Consider the following 13,532-nt stretch of genomic DNA (forward strand, 5'->3'; position numbering starts at 1 on the left):
ACTTGTTGCTGAATGTCAGCACTGTACCTTTAAAAACCAACCGTTCCCTGCTCGTAGTCCCAACTGACGACCGGTGGCCACGTACGGCCGTTAACCGTTGACTACTTTTACCGGTTGAACGTCGCGACGTTAACGACACATTAGCTTTATTTTAACTGCTTTTACTTTCTAGACAAGACTTGGACTGTGGGAGGGGAGGCGGGGGTAAAGTTTTGAATGAAGGTCCCCCGCTGGGACTGTAAAGCGGGAGGAGGGGGCAGTTTGCGGGGTCGTCCGGGCTATCGGATCTGGGATCTGCTCACATTTATAACCAGACAGACGGCGGCTTGTTCGGGGCAGAGCTGAGCGGGACGGACGGGCAGGCTGACCGAAGAGGGGACGCGGAGTTTTAAACTTTTAATTCTTTACCCGGACTATAAAAAGAAGAAGTGGAAAGTTTGGAATAACAGAAAAGTTTAGTTTTTTTTTTTTATATCCCTGGGTCTGGACCCCGGTCTCCTGTCAGGACTACGAGCTGCTGGACTGTAAGCTACTCATTCACTCTGGAAGTATCACTCTTTTACAGATTGTGATTCAGGCTTTAGCCTTTAAACATAAACTCGTAACTTTACTTCATTGAAGCAGACACGCAAAGTATCTTCAAAATGGATAAGTACGAGGATTTGGGACTCGAGGCGAGTAAGTTTATCGAGGACCTGAACATGTACGAAGCGTCCAGGGATGGTTTATTTCGGACGCGGAGGGATGCGGGAAATAACCCCGACTTTGAAGAGACGAGAAAAGTTTTCGCCTCTAAAATGACTAAAATACACATGCAGAAACACCAAGAGGAGATGGCAAAAAACAACCAGGCCATAAAAATGAATGGGGGCCACAACAGCACGCATTACACCAAGGACAGACCACCCATCAATAGCTACAGACAGCCGGGGGAAGCGGCGGCGAAGCCCCCGATACTCTCTGGCCCTGTGCCGGGCACCACGGCTGGGAGTCAGTACGCACCGTTTGACGGCCAGAAACACACAAGCGTCCAGTCTGAACCTCCAGCCGGCAGGGCATATGGCTACGGAAACAATTACGATAATAAGGAGCGCTTAGAGCCACATTCATACCAGCACAGCGCCCCTACTCCCCCCAGCCCAGGAAACGCGTCTCACAGCGCCCCTGCACATGCTCGCCACCCTGTCCCCCAGCCGGCTGCCTGGGCCCCCTCCAGTGAGAACCAGCTCCCCCCATCAGTGCCCGGGTCTGTGAGCAGCAGTGCATCTCAGCAGCAGCCCCAGTACCAGCCTGCGTCCCCCACCGCCAACAGTCTTCCACCTCAGCAGGACCATGCTGTCCCCCCGTCTGTAAGCCGTAGTCCCCCCTCCTCTGCTGGTCCAGCCAGGGGATGGGCCGGGGAGCGCTCTGGCTCAGCGAAACCAGACCTCATCCCTGCCCTGCCTCTGAGCGCCTTCACAGGAGGGGCTGACTTCAGCACCCAGCAGCCCTCTGCACCGTCTGCGGCCCATTACGCGCCACCTTCTCCCACCTCGAGACCCTCTACCAACCACAATGGTCCCCTGCCAGCTTCCTCGCTTCTCCCCGCACCTTCTGAGGCAGCTCCACCGAAAGCCCAGGTGACGTCCGCAGCCCAGCTCCCTGGCACTGTATCCAAAAGCAGCAGCCAGGTTCAAGGTCAGAGCCAGCTGCCCGGCTTTGGACCGGCCACCAGAGCTGAAGCTGAAGTCCCGTGCTCCTCCAAGCCTGTCCAACTCCTCTGCCAGTCTCTCCTCACGCAACCTCCTGAACAGGGGCCTTCAGCAGCCGAAATAAAACTAGAGGCCCTCACTAAACGGCTGGAGAAAGAGATGGACGCCCAACCAAAAGCGGACTACTTTGGTAAGACAGTTCAGACTATCCAGCATCAACAAGGGGCTTCTGTCCGTCTGTCCGCTGCTGTAAAACCCACTGAAATGACAGAACCGTCCACCCACAGTTCAGAACACGAACCCACTTGTTTTTGATTTACACACACTGTCACCCTTTGTCATCCCCCGTCTGTGTTTCCCTCGTGTGTTTCTGTGGCCTAATCAGGAGCAGGATTGTCTTCTGCCTTTGTTTGATGGCATTCTGGTGGTCTCTGCTGATAAAATAGCTGAACTTATTAGGCAGACACTGTGGGAGGCCTCTCCTTCTCTTCTGTGGAACGCAGACAGAATCGTTTTCTAATTGGTTTCATGTCGTTTGTTAAATGATTCATTGTCTGTAAAAGGTGGCGCCAAGGCCAGAAGGAGAATGTTTCTCTCTTTATCTCCTCCTGGAGATTTGATTATTATCATTGAGGCAGCATTGCTCACTGAACTCATTAGTTAGACCCCAGTGAAGTTGTTTTAACGCTCCACCCCACGTTGAGTTTTATCGACCGACACTGGCGTTCATGTTTTTCAAATGATGTCATAACTACAGACCTGTGCTTGCACATTTCTCACGACTCTTTGTGAGCATGCTCGTGCAGTCGACGAACACGTGCGCTCGGAGAAAATGGTGATGAAGAACAGCAGCTGTGACTGACTGATAGTTGTGGCATGTGGGTGCACATTTTTAATGAACACAACACGTGTTTTATCTTGGAAAACACTTGTGGCTTGTTGACCTGGTCTGATCTATCCTGACGTTTCACATATTTTAAATATATGATGTTATTTTCTGCAACTGAGATTATAATCAGCACACAACAGGCTGAGGGATAGAGACATGTTGTTGAAGAACGTCCATCATCAGCAGATTACTGGAGTTTCTATTCCTCATATCACTGCTTGTAGCCCTTCAGCCGCTCTATCTGCACTGTTGGAGCGCCGTCAGGAAATTAATGCATCATTGGAAAAACAGATGCTTCGCCGTGAGGTCAGCTGACAGGCTTCTGTCCCACATTCAGACACAGAACAGATCTATACCGTGTTGTGCTGCGAGTGTGTGTTTGTGTTGCGGAGAGAGTCATCACGTGGTGGCCAGGTGTTCAGAGCCAAGGCCATTCATGAAAAACGGGATGTCCCGCCGCACCGTGAGAGAAAGAGAGCGCGAGATGGGGCAGATACCCCCTGTTATCCACACACACACACACACACACACACACACACCCTCTCGCAGTGTGTAGAGATCAGCTGACCCAATAGAAACAAGCTTGTGCTGTGTCTTTCTGTCTGTGGTCTACTGCCCTCTGACCTCTGTGTGTAACATACTGCAGTATTAACGTTCATGTGTGTGTGTATATACTCTTTTCTGTTTTGTTTCTCGTTAAAAAGATGTGTTCACTTATTAGTACATTTGTTCTTGCTGCTTTTGATTTCATAACACTTTGTTTTTGTGTAAATTGCAGCTATTGGACTTATCTAGATTTAAGGCCACCTGGCTGTGGTTGTTTTTTGCAGCCATCGTTTAGTTCAGCATTGAATTCAGCAGTAAAATGTTCTGCATCCTTCACAACAACCGACTTGGTATTGATCGATGAACACTGTGTCTGTGTGCAGCCAGTCCTTAATACCACTTTTTAATTCAGGGTTAGTTGCGTGTTAGTGTGCACGCGCCTGCCGTGTAAAAGCCACTGACCTTGATCATTGTGTTGATGTCTGTCAAACTCGCTGAATGTTCTGCTGCTTCCACAGCGCTCAACTGTTTGCCCGGCAGCTTCGGCTCCACTCTTTGAAAAAAGGGAAAATTCAACTTAAGACACAGAATCTGTCAAGGGAAGGGAAAATAAAAGGCAAAGGGCGCTGCATTCATTATAATACATTTAATAGAAATCATTGTTTTATATTATACAACAAATACAGGCCATAAAATAAAAATAATATACAATAAAGGCATAGTAAAGTCAAGTATTGATGCATTCACTCAATTATTGGGAGAGCCAACATGAGGGTTGTGTCCAGATACATATTTCTGATAATTATATGCATCAGTTTAGGGCCTGAAACAGAAATAAACAGAAAAATGTGAACCTATTTTAAAACCTAGTGTTGTCTTACTTCATACTAGTAAACCTACTTCATGTCTGTATGTCAGAAGAGTCGTCTTTAATTTATATATTTAAAAAAAACGTAATATAGTCGTTTCTAGAAGTTACTTGATTCAGCTTTTCGGCACCGCGGAGCTGCTCAAACTGGAATTCAGCTAATTAGTACTTCTCTCTGACGCGCTTGGAGGAGTTCATGTGAAAAAGAGAGGTCATATAATTATAGCCCTGGGAAAACCCTGGGCTCTATTTGTGTAATAGTGTGTGGATGTCTGTTTCTGTGTGTGTATATGTGCATAGCTGGCTTTCCTTATGAGAGTCTGTTTAGTGTGGTTTTATTTGCATGCTCAGCCTTTTGCGAGTACAAGAGTCAACCTCAGTCACTTTCCTTATTTGCCAATATGATGAAATAGGACTTAAACTCTTCTGGCTGTAGCCCCCAAATGAGAAACTATACTTCTCGCCTCAGGAAACAAATACATAAAAGTAAAATTCTTTTGTGCGAAGAAAGAAAACCCAATACTTTTTAATGAGAAAAAGAACAAACAAACAAACAAACAAGAAGAAATGAAGCAATTCTGGCCTCCTTCATCTTCTTGAAAGAGCTCCAAATCTCTTTTTTTATACAAGTTGTAGCTCCTCCCACTACAGGAAACGCCACAATTATTAAATCAATTAACTCACAGCAAGTACTCATCTGTTTCTCAGTAGATAAATAGCAATTTAACACTGAACAAACATCACTAAACAGTTGAAAGAGCTGTATCTCTGCAAAAAAAAACCAAAGCTGCTAAAATGTTCGAGCCTGTGTTGTGTTTTCTGTCTAAGAAACAGTCCAAAATATGTGTGACAATGAGCTAACAACGTCTCAAAAACAACACTTCAACACTACTGTCAACCAGCACTTTACCAAGACAACACTTCAATTGAGAGGTGATATAAAAGTGGTTGCCAAGTGGAGTGTGTGTATCTCACTTTGAGGAATAATTCTTATGTATCTCTGTTTTCTCTCCAGCATGTGGAAGGGCCTGAATGTCAACTGCACAGACAGCACAGGATACACGCCTTTACATCATGCTTCACTAAATGGACACAGGTAAGACTTCTTCAATTATTAATAAATCGAGGTGCTCTATAGTTCAATACAAAAGCGTTTGAAGAGGTGTGTGTTTACGTTTATATGTTTTTTTTATATGTATGTGCAAGTCTGTCAAGTGTGTGAGCTGGAAGCCATCAAATTATTGGTATTTTTGTTCAATAGTCACCAAAATGAATGTAATTTTCTGTCAATCCACTGATTGATTGATTGACTTTTTTTTCAGTACTAATATGTTAGAGTGCTGAAATGTCATGTATGTGAAATAAATTATCTAGTTAGTGGAAAAAAAGTCAGAAAATGCATTTTTCCTTTGATTGTTTTCCTATTTCTGCTGTCAAGTGAAGACAAAATGTATTTAATAATTTAGTAATTATTCTTCTCAGGTTGTAGTATATGTGCTTTGTGCTATAGGTGAATGTTGTGTGCAGGATCATACCTATTAATATTATATTCCATTTCTGCCAATAGATCCTTTTGAATGTTACACACTTGACCTTTAATATTAAATTTTGAGCAGGTCTCTTTTGAGTTTTCTGAATAAACATGCAATCAATTATTTTTTTGACCATTTGGGGGCAGCAGAAACCAATTGTGAACACAACATTGACAGATTATAATCACTTTTTAAATTTTAATTTCTGCCCAAATGGCGAAAATTTAAGTAAAATGTAAGTTACTACACCTGAGGAAAGTAGCCTATCTGTGTCTTTTGGCTGCAAAATTCTTCTCACTAGCTAGTTGCTAACTGTCTGTCTGCTGTTTGGTGCTGACAGTCCGGTTGTACAAAGACATTTTAAATCGATCTGTAGTGTTAGACCAGTCTTAAACTTGGTCTTACACTAGTCTAATGATGACTGCTAATTAGCGTTTCCATTGTAACAATCAGTGACACCTGCCGATCAGCGCCAACGAATGACCGGAAGAAAGAAAAAATGTGGCGTGTATTATTTGTGTTTTAATAACATTGTGGCGTGAATAAGGAAATAGATAATGGCTTTTAAAGACTGCAGTAACATGGAGGAAATACACATCAGTGAAGAGGTTGTCAGTCGTTTCATTTTGCCCAAAGCAAAACTAGTATTCTGCGTCCGAGTGTGTCGACTTTGTTAGTACTGAGCCCTGCTACAATAACAGCATGTCAGCTCTGCTACAGGGCTGAAATTCATTTTGTGCTACTGGTAGTTCTTGTATTGTTACACTCTAAACTGAATTTCCCCAGTAAAAGATCCTTGTAACTCTGGGATTCTTCCAGAACATTTTCTGCTGGAGTGAAGAGAGCTGAGCGGTTTTGGTTTTTGACATGGTTGCTCAGTCAACCATGTTTTTTTGTGGGGGGTGGGGGGGTTGTATGAAAGGGGAAATTTTTAAGTTAACCAGGATTCATGGAAAATTGCTCCTATACTCATGACAGCTTGTGCAAGGGATGAATGTAGACATCTTTATTTAGTCTTTAGTCTGACTTGTAGATATTATAATATTATAATATTATAGAAGAATTGATTATAGCCAATTAATATAAAGGTTGAATTAATTAATATAAATACAGAACATAAATGGTCTTAGACTCATAGACTGGTGTCAGTGCATTTCAGAGTTAATCTTATGAGGTTTAATTAGACGAAGGATTACAGAATTTAGAGAACAAATGTAATCTTTATATTAAGTTAAATGATCACAACCAATCATCGTCGCATTACAGCAGTCTTGTGTTGTTCTGCGTGTCATGACACGCCGGTACTCTTGGGCAATGGGTCAAAATTGCAAACACACTATTTCTGCAGAAGTTTAAATGTGTGCATACTCTGTGTCTGTATCTGCACAGAGCTACTGTGCAGCTTCCTTTCTTCACCTGGGCCTGCTGAGAAATCCGTTACACAGTGTGGATTAGCTGCAAGCCTGACTGCTATCCCAGCTCGGCGGAACTGAAGGATTAGTACTGTGTTTTGGGGGCAATTATGTGGATTTCCTACTTCACATCAACTCAAGAGGAGAGGAGGGAGGGAGGGAGAGAAAAATGCAGCCTCACAGTGAAAATTAGGCCACCAACAAAAAGCTACAGAGGAGTGATTTAACGTTTAGGTGGGAAAGTAAAAAGAGAACTGGCAATTAAGACATAGATGGAAGAAACTTGGCGGCAGACAGTGCTGCATTCAGAGATTTGTTATTCAAGCTGGGTTTAAATTGTTGTTTGAGATCATTTTAATCATTTTTTTTACCACATAAAACTTTTGGAGCAAGAAGTTGAATATTCTTATATTTGACCCCCAGATCCTGCCAGTGTGGTTTTGCTATATAATTTCCACTTAAAGTGAGTCAATTATATAAAAATTGAATAACTCATTAATTAACAAAGCAGTTCATTAAGCATCTCAGTGCTGCTTTCACCTCTGGTCCCGGGAGAGGTTTTGCCCTTCTCCCTCCTCTGTTTCTCCCCCTGACATTTCAAATGCAAATGAAGCCCTTCACCTTTCCTCTACAGAGAGAGGTGACAACTTCAGCTGAAGACTTCCTAATATGAAACAGCCCTGCTGACATTACTACTGAGCAGCAGCTAAGTGGATTTCCAGAACAAGCACAGGCACAATGATTTGTCACTTTATCTATTTGTGTAAGGGAGATTACTTTATTAGAGGGAAACATGAGAGCATTTGTCTGTTCTCAGTTTGTGATCATTTTCAGCTGAACTCCCTGCTATCACTGCCTCCTGGCCTGGGCGGTATACTGATCCTTCACTCATAGTAACACCATACATCCCTCCATGAACTATAAGCCCGTGGTTTACATTAGGTACTTCAGGTAGGTGCCAGCTTGATACTGAGCAGAACTTGTGGTTGTAAATCTATGATGTGAGTGAAGGAGGAAACAGAAAAGTAGATAGAACACCTGATTTAAATACATTAATTCAGTCCAATTCAGTCCCAAATGTACATGTTGATGTACATAAACCTGTGTTTTTGAGTATCAAACAGGGCTAACTCACTGAAGATTTGAAGGCAGCGTTAGGGAAGACAAAACACGCCATGATTTTTGCAATGTTATTCATGCAGATGTGAAGGGCAACATTTCCAAGTTTATTCTGTCTTATTCTGTCCTTGTGTTTCATTAAAAATAGAACAGCATTCTGTATCCCTTATCTTCTTGAGAGTAGTTATAGTTAAACAAAAATGGTTCAGTTGAAATAAGGAGGAGTTGCAGTAAAGATGTGGTGTGGTGTTGCAAAACTTCACCACCATATTGTTTTTTTGGCAAGATGTCAAAGATATAATAACTTAAATGGTAGGTACGGGAAAAACATCCTGTGTGGGTTATTCAAGCTAATTTTGGCTCTAACATATGTGATGTGATTGTGATGTGATTGACTGGACACTTATTATTTTATTTATTTAACCAGTTAAAGGGTCACCAAGGTCACAGAATATGAGGCAGGAGAAAAGGCAGCAAGCATTTATTATATAAGCAGTTATATAGTTTGATTCCTTCTTGGATATATGACATATTCAGTAAAATTATACAATTATTGTATGTTGCAAAGTGAGTTATTCTTGTGTTTTTTTGGGTGAAATGTGACAATATTCCATGATATGGATTTTAGGTCTTAGTGCCCAGCTCTCCTCCTCCTCCCTCTCTCCATCCCTCCATCTTTCGATCTGATGATATATTGATCTGTGTGTGTGTGTGTCTGTCTTTCTCAGGGAAGTGGTACTAAAGCTGTTGCAGTTTGAGGCGTCCACAAACATCGCTGACAGCAAGGGTTGCTTCCCACTGCACCTGGCCGCCTGGCGGGGAGATGTGGACATCGTCCGCATCCTCATGCACCACGGACCCTCACACTGCCGTGTCAACCAACAGGTAAACGCCACAATCCCATCATCACCATTCAGTATGCCTTGGTCTGAGGTACCTTGTGGCACAAAAGACACAGCCAAAAGATGCCTAAAGAATGAACATTTGGAGCTTATGATCATGCAGCTCCTTTCTCTTGACATACTAAACAGCTACCTGCTCTGTCAGCGGTCAAGGTCTTCATGGGTCCACTCAGTTCTGAGGAACCCAGACCCAACCTGGGTGCTTAATAAGTTTCTATGACTTTATTTTGTTCATAGGACATGAGCAATATTGCTGCTGTAGTCGATTGTGGCTGCTTGTTAATTGATAGCGCTTCATGCTTGATAGCGCATAATGCTGCTGCCAGTGTTGTTGTTCTCCATCTATCGGGGTCTGTTCGGGTCTACCGCATTCTGTAGCAGTGCTAATTATCTTTTGGTCTGTTTGGATCTGGTTGTGCTCAGGTCGCTTTTGTATTGGGTGTGTCTGTGTTTAATAAATGAATGAATGCATGTCAGGTTCAGCTAGCTTTACCACAGATCTGTTATGATCATGAGGACCTCTCGTCGGTGGGCTTCTGCTGCTGGCCCTGACCTCTAATGTATCACTGGGAGAGGACTCAGCAGAGTATCACTAACATTTTTGTTTGGACTTGTAGGTAGCCATTTCGCAAGTTGTGTGTTGCTACCTTCCATAAAAGAAATGATACATGAATCTAACCTTCGTTCGTGTTTTTCGGGGACCCCTGAGCCCCCACTTACATGTGAAATGGTTAATTGTGGCTGAAAGAAACACCCTCCCTGTGTGCTTTCACTCTTTCAGAACAAGAAAGGTCTTATCAACTAAATTAAAGTTGAATTCTTCTGTTGTATTTCGTGGGGCATTTTTAAACCAGCGCTGCCACAGGTCGTCTCTTTATGGGTCCTATCTAACAGAGCCGATCTTTTACAGTTCCCAGTGATCTCTCTCTGACAGCCGGGTGAGCGTTTCAGCTCTGGGAGCATTCAGCCTGCCGCTGCTGTCATTCCTCATCAGCAAAAATGACCTTCTTCTCCTCCCTCAGTATTTTCTGTCCATCTCCGCTTGCAGTGTATTGGTGATGTCATGGCTCGCTGATGCTCCGCATTTTAAGATGAGTACAAGGCACACGGGAAGTGGTGGTAACTCAGAAGTGCTGGCTAAAATGTTAATGGCTAAGATGTCTGTTTTAATATTCCTATTCCTGATGGCGGTGTAATAATGGACCCCCAGCTTATTGGAGCGTTATTTACTCTGCCTATTAAGCACATTTTCCTCTGTCACCATTAGCCAAATCGTTTCCCTCTGAGAGTTGTTAGAGCCTAATTGTTTGTTGTGATAAATGGTGTCCCTTGCCCCTGAAATGAAGAGGTTTGTCAGCAAGTGAACATGGGTAATTTTCTTTTTTTTTTACCCTGTCAATGATTTGTAGAGCTGAGCAGGCAGCGTGGACACACACAGGGTGGAAGATGCTGATTGAGAAGGTACTGAAGATTGATGCTGACTTCAGTACACAGTCAATGTGTGTTAATGTGTGTGCAATGGTGTTTTGCTTGAGGGACATATGGAAATCTCTGGTGACATGCTTTTAGACCTTTGTGGTACACTATGCAAAACATTCCAGTTATTGTAGTGATGAAGTGTAGTCGGTCTTCGGGTGTATCTGTTTTTTTCTTGTTCCATTTTGTTTAATGATCTTTCTCTAATAACTTTCAGGAAACCCTAATGCTGTTTATGTGTAAGAGGCAAGACTTTATAGCTGAAAGGCATAATTTTAACAATGGAGACAGATTAATGCTCCATTGCTGCCAACATATGCCAAAATGGATTTCTGGTGGCTTTACAATACTGTTGCTGTTCTCCAGTGTTTTAGGAAAAATGTATTTCATACTACAGCATGCAGTGGTGATATTTTAAGCTAATGTCTTTAAATAATATATAAATGTATTGTTTAAACATGTACTGTGTAGGTAAGGAAGGGCAGCTTCATTTATAAAGCATATTTCAAACACAAAGGCAATTCAAAGTGTTTTACATAGGCAAAGAAAACATTAGAATCAGAACAATAAGCAATAAAAGCCTTTGCTTATTGAGTATAGTAGTGTGGACAAGAATTTTGACAGCTGTATTTATGCCAGGTTTAGTATCTTGCCAAGTTTAGCAAGTTAAATTGTTTATTTGTCTTTCTTTGTTACTTTTTTCTTCTTTTTTTTTCAATTGTTTCCTGCATTTCTTTAGTTCCTTCTCTCCTTTTTTTAGAGGTAGTTGTTGTTGTTTATCCTAAAACCAAAGACAAGAGGTATATCTACAATTACAGTTACTGTTTCTATTAGCTATACCTGCTTATCCTTCAGGGTCAAGGTGGGCTGGAGCCAATCCCAGCTGACATTGGGCGAGAGGCGGGGTACACCCTGGACAGGTCGCCAGTCAATCACAGGGCTGACACATCAAGACATACAATCATTCATGCTCACATTCACACCTAAGAGCAGTTTAGAGTCTGCAGTTAATGTGTTTGGACTGTGGGAGGAAACTGGAGCCACCAGAGGAAATTCATGCAGGCACAGGGAAAGCATACAAACTCCACACAGAAAGACTGGTAGAAACAAGCCCAGAACCCCCTTGGTATGACAGTGCTAACCACTGTGGCACTAAAAACATGTTATTTGTGAAATACAGTATACATTGATTTGTCTAAAAGGTGTATGCAGTCTGGGGATAGAAAATATTAATATTTATTATGACACTTAAGATCTTGCAGAACATTTATGTGCATCTGTGAAATGAAAAGAACCTTTTTTATAAATTCTCATATAACATCTCATTTGTTAGATCATCTAATTACACTGATCAGCTTGTCTTGTATCTCTGTATCATGCGTCTCAGTTTGAGCCTTGTTTATCAACAGGCTGAAAATGACAGGTTTTATCTACCATGTTATCATCAGTTTTTATCTCTATTTCTGTAAAATAAACACTGGTGAAAGTATGAAGCTACAGAGCTCACATTACCTGACTGTCTGTCACACTGTTGCATACAAACACAGCAATGCAGACTGAAGCATGGCTGCGCTTTGACATTCTTAAAGTTTATTTTTGCCTTAAGTGCTGAATTTAGCTAAATATTGGTTTAGCTCCAAGTTTGAATTACGGTACCTGCATTTTACAATGCTGTTATTATGCATATTTGTACAGTCTTGCAGTTATGCATTCTCAGTATGAGGGTACAGTTGTCCTCAGGTTGCAAGCATAAATCTGTAAGATTTATGTAGTGTTTGCGTGTTTACGATGCCTAAGCGCCATATTTTCCCCGTCTGTCTTGTCTGCAGTAGAGAGCAGGGCCTGCATACATTAGTCAGGGTGATATACTGAGTCCCACACGTGTTCACACCCATCATTCAGACTTACAGCAGCAAGCCATTGGCTGCACATTACCTCATTCTCAATAATATTACTCTGCCCACGCACACTATTCCTCGTGTCAGAGGTTGAGTGTGTGTGTGTGTCTGTGTGTGTATCTGTGTGTGTAGCTTAGGTTTATAGGGTGACTCCACAGCGGCATATGCTTTCTCAATATATGCTCTTTTCTTACATGAGAGAGGGAAATGTAACATTTGTGCTCACCTTTGTACAGGAGGTGACAAATGGCGGCATGAGAGTGTGGAAAAGGACGCAGGGGGGAGCTGTAATGAGTGTGAAAGGTCTTGGAGAGCATTAAGAAATTGACAGAAAGAGAGGTAGCGGAAGTGTGTAGGTGGGCCAGTGTCACGCTGCAGCCAATAGAGGATTATTCAAGGTTAGTGGAAGTTATTAGTTGGCGGTAAACCAGTTCCAGCCCACTGTTTACTGCCTAATTGGTCCCTGTAGTTCCCATTCACAGCTGTTTTTGTTTATTGTGGTAGCATGTGTGTGTATGAGAGAGGCGGAGGCCATCTGACTGGAGAAGATGATTATACATAGTGTGTGTGCATGTTTATGTGTGTGTTTGAATGTGTGAGAGACAGTGATGGATGGTGAAAGATAGCTTGTTTACTTGAGGCTTGCACTCTGCTCGCAGGGCCAAATGCATGTCTTGAAGAATGAGGCGTTGTTTGTTGTGATCTCTCTTTCTCCCGCTCAGTTTGACTCATGAACTGATGCTTCACTTTAGGCCTGTAACTAAGAATAACAATCTTCAATTATGAGATGTGGAGAAGATGGCCTGTTAGCTTCAGTAGTCTATTTTGTGTGTGTGTGTGTGTGTGTGCATATTTTAGCATTTAGAGGGGAGCAGATACACCTGGACTTGACTCTCAAATAAAAAGGAAGAAGTTTGACCCTTGACTTGTTTTTGTAGACAGCTAGTGATAGATCATCATATCTCTTTAAAGGATCCTAGAGTCCCACTGGGTCTGTTACCTGTCTTGATCTGAAAATGATGAGAGAGATGGGAGTGACTGAACCTAATTTCTACACCCTCAAAACAGTAAACTGAGGGCCTGTCTGGACTTCAAAAAGTAAATGGACTAAATAAGCCGCCCAGGGGCAATGGGAGCAACCTTGTTAAAAGGCATTATTAAAGGGTAATGACATTTCCAAACACCTTTTTATACACTTA

The 13,532-nt window shown here is 42.4% G+C and overlaps 2 protein-coding genes across 2 annotated transcripts in view; both read left to right on the forward strand.

Moving 5' to 3' along the window:
* anks1b (ankyrin repeat and sterile alpha motif domain containing 1B) overlaps positions 1-13,532 on the forward strand; it is a gene marked incomplete in the record, with an annotated part of 204,431 nt that overhangs the window by 50,302 nt on the left and 140,597 nt on the right. The window contains 2 exon segments of the mRNA XM_035674093.1: positions 5,010-5,090; positions 8,786-8,942. Coding sequence (XP_035529986.1) covers positions 5,010-5,090; positions 8,786-8,942 — 238 coding nt within the window.
* On the forward strand, positions 57-2,021 carry LOC118337194 (LIM domain-containing protein 1-like). Its single transcript, XM_035674103.1, has one exon. It carries the CDS (start codon positions 645-647, stop codon positions 2,004-2,006), a length of 1,362 nt encoding a protein of 453 aa, XP_035529996.1. The 5' UTR covers positions 57-644; the 3' UTR covers positions 2,007-2,021.

Source organism: Morone saxatilis, unplaced genomic scaffold, assembly GCF_004916995.1.
Source record: "Morone saxatilis isolate NCDOM2014 unplaced genomic scaffold, NCSU_SB_2.0 Contig10, whole genome shotgun sequence".
Classification (NCBI taxonomy): domain Eukaryota; kingdom Metazoa; phylum Chordata; class Actinopteri; family Moronidae; genus Morone; species Morone saxatilis.

Coding starts and splice junctions, on each gene's coding strand:
- LOC118337194 (XM_035674103.1), top strand. CDS start 645: ATGGATAAGTACGAGGATTTGGGACTCGAGGCGAGTAAGTTTATCGAG.